A 13132-nucleotide genomic window follows, 5' to 3' on the forward strand; every position below is an offset into this window, starting at 1 on the left:
GACACACACGCACACAAACACACAAACAGGAGAAATGATTCTTTTTTTTTGTCCTCATATATATCAGTATCAGATGGTTGTCTAGACACTCAAGCAGAAATACAAAATTAGGGTGTCATTCTTTTCACGCCAGCTGATTTATGAGTTTATCTGGTGAGGATCTGTTGGTTAAGACTAACCTCTGCTGGCCTGAGATCAGAACCTTCTTTACTCTGACTTATCTCAGCTCCCTAACCTGCTCAGTCATTACAGAAAGACAGCAGAGCGCCTGCCAGTTCAGTGTCTGCCCTTTTTAAATATGCAGAAACAGTGTTCACATATAGACAAGGGGATGCTCTGCTGTTGTACAAACACACTTTGACACGACTCAGCAACACATTCAGAGAAGACGTGTGCACACTTTTGTGCATGCTAGCATATTAAAATTGTACATGCTTAGTTGTAGATCCACATCCACACATGCATGTGTAATCACACTTACACAAACAGTCCCATGTAGCACATACATCAAAAAATATGTATATGTTATTTGTATTTTTTATTTGATTTTGTTTTATATGCAATGTACTGTTGGTAAATTTAAAATTATTTCTATTTCATTGTTTGCATTGTACTGTATTGTTTTTTTTTTTTTTTTAACATCTTCCTGCCCAGAAACTGCAGAAGTAAATTACGGGAAAATGATACGTTTCATTGGCCACACTTTAAGACATATTCTATAATTTTCCTTTCCTAAGTCCCGCCCCTTGTTGCCCTGTGCTCCAGTAAGAGTTCTAACTACCTAGCTAATCTACATCAATCGTTTAGCTAGCTAAATATAGCTGATAGCTAACTTTAGCAAACCACTAACTAACTAGCTGGCTAATGCACACCAGTCTTTAGCTAGCTAGTTACATCTGATAGCTAATGTTAGCAAACCACTAGCTAACTAGCATGTATAAAGGCGACCAGGATACAGTGCAGGAGGCAGGCTTTATGCTGCCCATAAAGCAAGCACAACAGAGACTTCCTTCTGTTGATCGGCTAACTTTAGCAGTTTAGCTTTCCGCTAACTTGAATGGGAAGGGAATGATGTAATTGTGCAGCTCTTCAGCACTTTCCACATGTTGCCAGACTAAACTGATCAAATCCTGATACTGAAGCCTGTAATTTTGCAGGGGTTGTGAGGCTCAAAAAATATATATCCACCAGCCACTTATTTCCCAATGTAAGTTTCTGGGAAAAAGCTGTGATGTTGTCATTACACAGACTCAACTCAACACTCAGAAAGTGTTTAGCTGAGGAATGGTGTGTAAACGTTGGACACAAAACTATTTAGGAGACATCTTAAAATCCTAAATTCATATAATATTTCTGACCTAATAAGTGGCTATTTCTATGTATTTCTATGTAAAAGTCCTGCACTCCAGCTAGTACTATGGCCTCATGAATAAATGTTTCACCATACACAGATGCTGTATACTATGTGTACAGTGTGTTTCGGGAGACGTATTGATGCTTTGTTTGCCAAATGATCGTTTTGTTTTAGTAGGCAGCTGTTTTTGTTGGATTGTTTCCTGAAATGATTTCAGCAGGATATTCATGATGCTTTAGCAGCAGTAGTTTTAAACCTGTTGATTGGCCACAGACATAGAATGTAGTCATAAAAAAATATGAGTACCAGACGTTTCACAAAAATAGCAGTGAATTTTCTCTCTTGCAATCCTAATGAGCGCTGTGTTAATGGTGGAGAAATAATGAATAATAATAGCCTGCCTTGACTGAAGACGTATGGGGGTAAATAAATGTGCCTGATCCTCACTAGATATTTTACAGTTTGGTACTACGTTCCTTTATATACACCACAATGTAAAGAAAAGTCTCTCTTATACTGTGACAGATTGCACTTTTCACTCCGGATCTCCCGCAGCGCACTGAGGCGTTTTCAGGCATGTTTTAAAGGTTTTAGAGAATGTTGTCAGAAGCGTAAGCTGGTTAAAGTCTCTCGACCCCAGCACCAGCTGAAGCTGAACCCCCTTCCCCCGCCTGCCCGCCTGAAGGGGCTTTAAACTGCCGACTGGAGGTGACTCACAGCCAGCTGAACCCTTCTCACTGTGCTGACTGACAGCCAGACAGACACTCAGTCTAATGGTGCATAACTTCATGCTGTCACTCCATCGCTTTCTTCACTTTATTCCCGCCCCATCTCTAATTCTGCCTTCCCCTTCTTCCTCTATTTATCTGCTTCTCTTTCTCTCACCCAACTCATATCCACAAGATGCATTTCTGTCTGCCCCTGCCGCCCTGTCGTCTGTTGTGTCCATCTTCCACAGATGCAATACTTATCTGTCAGGTAGTGGATCGTGGGTGTGTCTGTGTGTGTGTGTGTGTGTGTGTGTGTGTGTGTGTGTGTGTGTGTGTAAGAGGGAGGGAAAGAGAAGTGCTGATGGCCAGAGCATCAACCAGCCAGGAAAAGTGGGGTGCGTGTAAAGGTCACTGCTCAGCGGCAGACGCGAAAACATTTATTTAACACGCGTGATGGATGTTTATGTGGTCTGTGTGTATGTGTGTGTGGCTTGGCTCAGCATGTTTTATTTTCCTAGCACCATTTGACTGAAAATCTGTTCGACGTAAACAGCTTTGTAATGCATCACAGCTCAGTATCCAGGCCCGTAATGGAATAAATGCCACTAAATAAGATATAAGTGATTTGAAAAAATAGTATAACAAAGACAACATCTAGAGACTCTATTATGTAGACAGATAATTATTATCATTAAAATTATTAAATTAAAAAGAGTCTAACTCTTTAAAAGACAAAGTCGCACAGTAAAACAAACTAAGTGACTGATAAAGGCAGCAGTAGCCGAGCAGCTTCTGTGTTCTGCAAGGTAAAATAATTGATTTTGTCAGTGGAGTCCGGTGGATTTGAGAAGAGTGATATAACAGCTGTGTCTGGTTTAACAAAAATGATCTTACTCTTTAAAAAAAAGTCTGTCTCTGTATGGATCCTTTCCATAATGCTGTCAGACAAATTCTGAGCCTGTCAGTGACAAAAGCTAGCACTTATAGCGCAAGGATTACGTTGCAGTTCTCGACAGCCGATCAGTTACAAAACTTTTTGTACCTACTAGACCCCAGGTTTAAAAATATTGGAATTGACCCTTACAAGACCTTTTTTTTGCCTCATACTCAAATAACAGTTGTGCCCAGCTGAAATGTGGTCAACTTTACTGTTCTTAGATATGCTATGTGCTAAGGTCATCTGAGTTCAAAATAAAACCAAATTTGGGGGATGGTTAAAAGATGATGCTGGATGACCTGTTAACACAACATATGTATGTAAGGTCACATGTTGAGTTAGCTGATGTTAACAAAATGCTAGGTAAGTATCCAGCTAGCAATTCATGTCGATTAGGCAGCTGGTTAGCTAGTGTTTTGCCACCATTAGCTAACTTAAGATATGTCTGAAAAACAGCAATGTCTTTTAACCACAAACAAAATTTGGTTGTCTGCTTGATATAGACAAGTCTAGCACATAGCAGAGCTAAGAGGCTGGACTTGTGATTGGTCAGTTAAACTTATAGAAAATAAGACTTTTCAGCACATTTTGTGACCATTAATCCATGAATATCTGTAAATATTTTACAGTTCATGGAAATTTTTACACATAATACAGAACCTTCACATAGTCCTCATACCATATGTCAGGTTTTGCAGCAACTAGCTTATTTCCATGATTCATTTGTTTGTACTAAATACAGGTGAATGTCTGTTCTGCACATAACCAGGAAACTTGAGTTAAAGGTTCCCTGTGGAGTTTTCTTGTTAACAAACAAAAGCTGTGTTCTCACCAAAACACAGGGGACCATAGTGCTACAAGACGTAAAAATCTGCACAGGATATATTCAAAGCACAAAGCTACCCTAAAATAAACAGTGTAATGTACCTTGCAAATGTTCGTACGTGTGTACATAAATGGCTAAATCTAGATGATATGGTGACCAGATAATTCCAACAGCTATGAGTTTTGATAGCAGGAAACCTTTCAGTGATTTTGGCTTTGATGTGAGTCCCTCAAAAAGACAGGTCTTTCTTCTGGAGCTGCCATTTTCTACCATTGTCAAACAATCACACCGGGAGAAATCCCTGGATCGGAGGCAGTCAGACACCAATTTCTACACCTGCCGCAGCCTCAATATGGAAAGCATTTTCTGAGTTGAGGTTGCAACACTGACTTTTTTTTTCAAGTGGAAAAGCTGACTTTCTTCTTCCTACTACACTCCATATCCCTATCCCTACATGTATAACTTGAATGAATCCAATACAATCCCAGAATAATTCTGGGAAAAGCCAGAAGAAGCAGGTATGTTCAGGGAAACTTTCTTCATCAAAACACTAAATTAAAAATAACTCTTCTTCCCCAAGAACATATTGATCATCCTGGTTTCCTTTCCACGTTAACATAGCTGCTGTGATCTCCTTTGTTGCCACGGCTACACCATGGTGGCCTGTCCCTTAAAACCACTGTTATCCACCTCTAAACATGCTGTGACAGGACTCTATAGAAGTGTAAATCAGGAGGTGGAAGTCTGAGCAGGAAGTTGCAGCACACTTGAGTGCAAACTCCTTTGAGACACCAGTGTGATAATAACAGGGAAATCTTTTCTTTTAACCCAACCTCCTGTTGATATTCTCCCAATTGGGAATAAGCTCTCATTTTTTTTATACTTTGCACAACACTGAACACCTCTGAGTTTCCAATTTTTTTGCGTAGCTTTTGAGCTGAATGTGTGTAAAACCACAAAGGATGACAGTATATTATTCAGAAACTGTCTGTTAAACCAGGGAACTGTGAAAGTTTGCCACAATCAGTACCTGGGTGTTTGCTCCAAAGTTTTTGGTTGGTTAGAAAATCCCTACCTGTGTTGGAGTTACTCCAGTGAATACTACAATTCTGTGAACATGTGAAAATGTTCCAAATTTAGATATCATCTATCTTTCTTGAATGAATAATAGGATTAAGACAAGCTGCAGTAAACTTTAGAGAATTACGTGTGATTCTTTGTCGACAAAATAATGCAGTTCACATTGTTCATGCTTGTTCCTTCCTATTGTAATGAGATCCATGTAATTAATGTTACTCAAATGGAGATGTGGTTTTAACCATATCTAATTTCATTGTGTTCATTGTGTTAAAGTCTGTTACCGTCATAACACAGAACCTTTTACTCAAATCAATCAAACCCCTTGGCCACCAACATGGATCCAGTTCCATTCCAGTTTGCACACCTAATTCTGAACTGTTCAGAGCATAGCAGACAAAAATAATTTGATTCTTATGGTTCCACGCAACACTCATGGAAAATATGAGCTGGTTTAGTATTTAGCACCAAGGTTCCAAGAACCTTGAACAGAACTGGTACAAGATCTAGGGCTACTTTGGTGAAAAAGATACCTAGTGGCTCAGTGGTAGAGTGGGGTCATCCACTAATCAGAAGATCAGTGGTTCAACCCCCCCCACTAAGTCTGCAAGTTAAGTGTCCTTGGGCAAGATACTAAATCCCAAATTGCCCTGAAGGTGTGTGAGTGTGTCTGAATGGTTCAATTCTGAGGAGCAGAGACACTTTGGATGGTAGCCTCTATGTGTGCGTGTGAATGTGACATGTAAAGCACTTTGAGTAGTCAAAAGACTAGAAAAGCGCCATATACATTTACAGTATGTTTTGGAACAACTGTATTGCATAGCATGTTTGAATTGACCAAATTAGTAATCACCTTGTTTTGTTTCTCTTCTTCTCTGGTTTAGAAGCGGTGAGGGGTATCCCAGCACCTGGCGGGATGAATGGGAGTGGTATTGGTGGGACAGTCCCCACCAGCCTCAGCGGGCAGCAGCTGGCCTCTGCCATCCCCTCACCCACCGCTGGCAAGTCCTGGCGCAGCAAGTCCATGAACCTCAAGCACAGTGCCACTTCATCCATGTTGGCAAGCCCCACGCACTCACCCTCCCCTACCCATTCACCCCAGGCCTCGGAGGGCCTACTGCCACATGGAAGCGATGGGTCAAAAGTGGGGTCGGCCAGCAGTGGTGGGCCCCAGAGGTCCATGCTTGAGAAGTTCCGCCTGATTAACCCTAGATCGGCGTCACGAGCATCACCTTCGATGGCAGAGATGGCTCTGCAGGAGGAGGACGACATGTCAGAGTATGGTGAGGATGGATTGACGCCCACAGGATCGGTTTGCAGCAGCAGCAGTAGCAGTGCTACGACCAAGCAAATGCCCACCAAGACCCCCGCATCATCCCTCACTGCACCAAGCAAGACTTCTTCCTCTTCCTCCCCCTCCTCTTCATTTTCAAAAGCATCTGCCAACGGCAGTAGGTCGGCGTCCAAAGACAAGGAAGACAAGAGCAAGTCTGGGAAATCCTCTAAGGACAGCTGTCCACCCAAAGAGGAGCGCGAGTCATTTGCTGACCCCACCAAGAAAACCTCTAAAATCGCCAGCCTCATCCCCAAGGGAGGGAAACCATCATCAGGAAAGAAAGATGGTGGCACTTCCTCTGCCTCCAGCGGCATCCCTAAATCAGGACTTAAAGCTCCATCCACCATGGCGTCCAAGTCTCAGAGTCAGTCGCAGAGCCAAAGCCAGACTGCCTTGAACAGCAGTGGCAACATGCGGGGCGGAGAGGGGGAGAGGGCCAAGCTGACCAAAGGAGGGCAGGGTGGGAGTTTTTACATACAGCGTTCCATCGGGGGCCCAGAGGGCAAAAGGACCAGCATGACCTCCTCCACCAGCACCTCGGCCCTATCTGGGACTAGTGGGATGCTGGGAGGAGGAGGTGGTGGAGGGGGAGGGGTTGGAGGAGGAGGAGGAGGAGGTGGAGGAGGAGGAGGAGGAGCAGCACTTGGAGGAAACGGAGTAGTTCAGCTTCCTCAGCAGCAGCAGCACAACCACCCCAATACTGCCACTGTGGCCCCTTTCATGTACAGGTGAGGCTTCTGTCTCTGTGTTTTTATTTTTTTTGTTTTTTTTATATCCCAACCTAACATCACACCAACCAATAGGGACCCTCTTGTGACTGTGGGGACCCTATTGAGAATCTCTCCTGTCTAATTTGAGTTAGAGGTAAGGGAATGGATTATGTCAATGGAGTGTGTCAACAGGGATAGTGATACAAATATGTGTGAGTATGTATATATGCACTGCAATTGCTAAGGTGCAAACTAAATGAGCAAAACTGATTATTTCCATCTCTCCCACACAGTTTTCCCCAGCGAGGTCAATATATTTGCCCCTTTTCACAAAGTTATACCTACACACATTCAGACACACACACTATATTCAGTCACACACAGACCACATGAAATCCTGGAGCATTCCCAGTGATCAGCTGGCGCTCCCCACTATGCATCTTTCCCTCGCCTCCACATCTCTTCACAGTCATTACAGAACAAATTAACATCCACTGCCTGCCGCTTGCCAAAGCCTATTATTTAACTGTCTGGGTTTCATCTTTGATGTGAGAATCCAGACACTGGCATCATTCAAGAACCTTTTCCCTTCCTCTTCATTCAACCGGTGTTGTTTTGATGCATGCAGCTGGCGCGTGGTTCCCTGACGTTACAGCCATCAGAGGTGCAGGAAGTGGGTAAATCTGCCCAGCAGGGCCGATTTTCTCTTACAACAAGAGAGGTAATCCAGGGGGGAAAAAAATGGAGGAGCCGCCAAAGTCTCTGCGATGCCTTTGTGTTCGGAGAGAAAGAGAGTTAGGAATCCCATTAAACAAGACTTAATCCTTCAACCCCTCTCTCCCTCTCTCGTATTCCTCCTCCGTTGTGCATAGTCAGCTCTGCCTCATTCAGCGGTGTGCCTCTTTCGAGCATTAGCATTACTTTAATCCCACACATTTAGCAAGTTAAAACTACTGCGGGTATCAGTCCTGGGCAGATAGTGAGTGATAGTCAAGTGATGAAGAAGGGAACCAAAACTGAAACTGTAAAAGCACACGCTGCCCACTCAGTGAGCCAAAAGTAAAGGAAGAAACACTGAGCGCAGAAAGTGTACCATCTGTGATGTCACCCGCAGGTTTCTGGAGGAACATTTTGAAGCTTGAGTTTATCACTTGTGTCTGTGATTGGGGCTAGAAATTCCAAAGGAATGACCGCTACAGCTGCCACCAGTCATACTTTTCACCAGAAAACATGTAAGCTGTTAAGAGACCATCACTTCTTGGGGAACAAAGTACAGTTTGAGTTTCTCGTGGCTCTGGATATTTTGAACTCTGATGTATCTGGCATGAGTTGGCCAGCAAAGTCATTGGACAGTTTGGCTGTTAAAGGCTTCACGCTCCCTGCCGTTAAGGCTCGGTCACATGAGGAAATGGCACTGTGAAATTCTTGCACTCATCCTCACAAAATAGTGGGTGTTCAAGAGTTGGTTCTCTCCGAGCTTTTTTTTCGTTTTTTTCTTCTTACTGGGATTTTTACTCCCCCTGGCATTTTAATCTTACAACTGAACATTTCATCAGTCAATAAAGAGTTCCTAAAGGACCTTTCTGAGCTAGCAAGCTTGCTGTCAGCCACTCATGTGTCAAAGTTCACAAATTTTGTGTCCATGAAAGACGTATACAGCTTTACTTCAAGCCAACACAGGAATCCACTGATTTTGTCTAGCAAGTTTTCTGTTCAAGGGAATACGGAATAGTTCTACCACAAGAAGCCTAGTTTGAAGTGCTGGTATGTCCAGGCCTTTTGACAGATATTTCCACACATTAAATCCATACACTGAACTAAATATAGTGTGAAAACCATTGATTGTGTTGGCACCTTGCTCTTGTCCTTATGGCACAGTGGAGCTCCCTTCTACCTTTTTGTCTGTGCCAAGATATTTCCTTGTGAGCATATTGCTGTAGCCTCCATCTTCAGCCTCCCCTTCCCTTGCTATAAATGTTATTCCTCAGCAGCAGGCCTCGACTGCAGCCATCAGCATGCAGACAGTAAGTGTAAAGGCCTCCTGCTGTGCTGCAGTTTACCATCATTTTCGGCCCAATTAGGCATCTTTGTCTTATGCTGTTCCTCTATCTACACCCACCTTGTCTCTACCAAGTTTACTAGACCAGTGTGGTTGTAGGATTTGCTGCAGTTAGTGTGCAGGGTTGATTTTCGTCCCTCTCCCCACACACTCAAGAGTGTGCAATGTTGTTAACTATATCCTCTGTGTCCTCCTCTGCTCCTATAACCTAAGCCATCCCGAGTTCAGAGAAAGGATTAGCGATGATCAAAATACTACAGGGATACTAATAAGATGTTTCTGCAGAGGTGGGAGGAAGTCACACAGTTCAAGTCTCAGGTCTTAACATTCAAATCTGTGAGAATCAAGCAAGTCAAGTCCAGTCGCTGCTACAAGTCAAGCAAAACAAGTCAACCCATCACTCAGATGGCAGTGCATGCAGATTCTGCAGCCAATAGCTCATTTCTGTTTCAATTAGCCTTAATTTATGGCTCTTCCTGGCCAATGTCCAGGCAGGAAAATACCTTTGATTGTTACTGAGATTCCTTGATAACTAGAGATCAAGCAAGTCACAAGTCAAGTCATGTGAAATTCTGATGATTTACCCCAGTTTCCACATTTAACTCAAACACAGCTGTATTAGCCAGTAACGTGCCTGCACGGTTTAACTGGTTAACCTTATACGACCCCAAACCAGTCCCCCAGTTGTGCATGTTATTGACAAGACATATCAATTAATTAGAAGACAGTTAATTTGAAGTCAAGTCTGACATTGCTTAAACTTAACATTAGCTTTCTAACTAACATGTGACCAGCCAATAAATTAGCTGAAAAGACGCATTCATAGGCCTTTCTTTATTGGTTTTGCTTATGTCAGAGCAGACATTAGCTAATGTTTATGCAGCAGAACTATACATTAGCTACTGTACATAGATGTCTATGGCCTGTCTCATCATTTTTTATTACAAATGATGTGGTACAAGCAAAGCTAGCTAATAACAGTCACACTTCGCTTATCTTACTTTAAGCTTGTCTTCTAAGCATAAAGGTTTGACATGGTCCCAGCTGTCTCAGTAATGGTAACAAAAATGTCTGAATCAGACAATTAAAAACACCATTTTAGCAATATCCCTGTAGTCTTGACCGTCTTGAAATAAAATCCTCAGTCCTCTTTATCAGAGAACATGTAAAAATGCAGCCAATTCCAAGACTGAGATCTTGAAACAGTGGTCCAGACTTTTGTAGCACTCGGTGCTTTTGTAGATTCTAACTGAATTTCTGTCCTTTGAAATTTAGTTTCTCTTCTGTGTTTGTACTTTCCATTATCTGCGTTATTTTACCGATTCATATTTGCTTTCAGCTGTGTAGGAGTCATGTTAAGTTGCTGCTGATGAAACCCTGATTGAAAACATTTCCTGATTGTGCAGCTTCACAATAAAAGCATTTAAACAGCAAAAAAACAGGGGACTTTCTGTTGTGAAGAATTTAAGGAAACAGGTTTATCCTAGAGACATATATGAACATTTTATCCACTGCTGTATGACGTCAGCTTGGAAGAGCTCATCTTCAATTAAAAGACACCTTGAAACCCTGAAATGCAAATTCCTGCTGAGCTGGGCTGACGGGCCGAGTCAAACCAAGTCAGACCAGGCCAGCTCTGTGCATGGAAAGGGGTATTAGTAAAGGAAGTCTCAAACCCCAAGTTTGCGTCTCAAGTCAGACTAAAATCAAGTCATGTGATTCAAGTCCTCTCCCTCAGTTTCTGCACTGCATTTCCCATCAATCAACCAGAGTAGGCGGTACTGTAACATCCACGTCTTTATATTTATATGTTAATTAAAAAGCAAATGGAAATGTTTTCACAATATCAATATACAACCAGGAGTAAAGAACAGCTAAAAACAGGCCTTACCTGAAACTTATTAGTAAAGTTAGCCTTCCCTTTAAAAGTAGCAGATTCAATTTTTTATCAAATAATGATTTGTTACTGCAGCAGCCGCCTTTCCCCATATATCTGCTTTCTTATTTTGGTCTCAAATTGTTGCGTGCAGCAGCAGTGAATATCTCTGTGAATCCACCGAGGTGAGGGAAGCTTGCAGGAAGAAAAAAAAAAAAAGCTTTTTCACATGAGCTGAAGTCACAGGCTGATGCTGCTGTCGCAAATAGGAGCCAATTTTTTATCTGCAGCTCTGCAGGTGGTGGTGGTGGTCCCCAGTGTGTGTGTTATGTGTGTATGGAAGGCAATGAATACTGTACAGCAGCTCGTGCCTAGATCTGTCTGTGTGTGTTTGTGTATGCAAGATTTACTGTGTGTATTTCAGGATTTTGTGTGTGTGGTTAAAATTGTTAGTTTACATGCTTTTTGTCGTGCATGTGTGTGTGTGTGCATTTCATTGTGTTTGTATCATCTGTCATTGTGTGTTTGTCTGTTTTGCTGTCAGTATTTTTTTTCCTTTTTTCTTGCTGTTTGCTGTGCACGCATGCATCTGCATGTGTGTGTGTGTTTGTGTGTGTGTGTGTAGGACTGTTATCTCATGAAGTGCATTGGACTCTATCCGTGTTTCTTCAGATCAGCAAACAAACAGTGGAGCGTGATGCAGCTCAAGGTTGAGGAGGAGAGGCAGATGCACACAAACACATATTTCATGCACACGCGCACTCACACTCCGAATCGCTCACAGAGAACATCTCATCAGAGACCGTCGCCTCCTCCCTTTAGATGTGTCCATCTGTTGAATATGTGACTGAGACCCAGAACAGACTCAGAAATTCAAACTCTTTTCTAGTTTAACATCGCAGAAACACAGAAAGAAGAGGGAAGATGCTGGCTCTAACTCCGAATCAAACACTAAAATCTCTCAGTTACTGGTCTTTTAAAACTTTAAATTCCAGCCAGTGCATCTACTTGACTCACTATCAGCACTTAACCATTTTAGCCACTCCACAGAACATTTATAACAAACATTAGATACACATGCAGATATGGAAAGAGCCCTCTGTCTGTAGTTTGCATTCGTTTCGTCCCAATTTCTGCATGTTGTCTGAAAGCTTACAGATGTGGACAAAACTAAGAAGTAATACTCGAAGTTGTAGGGTCAGTTCAGCAGTGTAGCCAATAGTTCAAGCAAGACACGACCACAAGGCACGATAAAGAAGTTTTAAAAACTCAGAAGTATTGGAAATGACATTTGTTGTCCACTTGTCAGAAGCTGTTGACTCTTCTTCTTTTTTGGGGTAACTTTTGAGTTTTAGTGGCACCCTCTAGTGGATGTATTACTTAACATCCGTGCCATTGTAAAGGACAAAATTAAGTGTGTTGGCAGTGACTGTTAGAGCATTTGAAACAGACATATTTATTTTTGTACATAAAATGGGCATAAATGAGCCTTAATGTGTTTAAAGGATACTAATTTTTAATGCAACAATTAACTAATCCTGGGGAAAAGCAATGACGTGTTACAAACTATGTCCTCTTCAGATAGATAAAGGCACAAAAATTACCTTAAAAAGACACATTAAAAGACAAACATTAGCCACAGCAAGCCACGCTTTGGACAGTATTATGTTGTTGTTTTAAGTTTTCAGAGTAGGTGTGACACACTTAACCTCTTCAACTCTGCAGGGACACCCACATCCCTGGATGACGTGCCTGTCTTTAAGAGGCTGTAGCTGGAATCCATTGGTAGCAACCATGTCATGCTAGCTTGTCGGGACGGGGGCTAAATATTTCTCCAAAGTTAGACTAAACTTTGGTGAAGGAAAACTAGCATGGTTGTTTTCAAAGGGGTCCCTTGACTCCCTGCCTCAATATACCTAAATAAAAATGTTTTGGGGGGTTTTAGAGTCTTCCGTTTGAAGACATGCCAACTTTATGTCCAGTCCATGCAGTTTTGCACAAAAAACTGATTATTTCTGTGTACTGGGGTCCATAAACAGTACTGGAATTCCATAATTCAGTTCAATGAGCCCAAATGTATTAATGTGTCATGATGTTCAGTGTCCATAGTTGTCATTTCATTAATTGTAGTGAGATCATTTCTTTCAAACCTCACCATATTAAATGACTCACTGTGACCTCAAGGATAATCACAGCCTCATGAAACAACCTCAAACTAGAGACCTGGGGCATTGAGAAAATGATATG

At 42.1% G+C, this 13132-nt stretch overlaps 1 protein-coding gene across 2 annotated transcripts in view; it reads left to right on the plus strand.

Annotated features, from left to right (window-relative positions):
• Positions 1-13132, plus strand: part of nav3 (neuron navigator 3) — a 277797-nt gene that overhangs the window by 147678 nt on the left and 116987 nt on the right. For both annotated transcript variants that reach the window (XM_084711111.1, XM_084711112.1), the window contains exon 8: positions 5789-6968. In XM_084711111.1, the coding sequence (XP_084567237.1) occupies positions 5789-6968 (1180 nt within the window). The remainder of the gene's footprint in view (positions 1-5788; positions 6969-13132) is intronic.

Source organism: Lutjanus erythropterus, chromosome 22, assembly GCF_056507025.1.
Source record: "Lutjanus erythropterus isolate fLutEry1 chromosome 22, fLutEry1.hap2, whole genome shotgun sequence".
NCBI lineage: Eukaryota > Metazoa > Chordata > Actinopteri > Lutjaniformes > Lutjanidae > Lutjanus > Lutjanus erythropterus.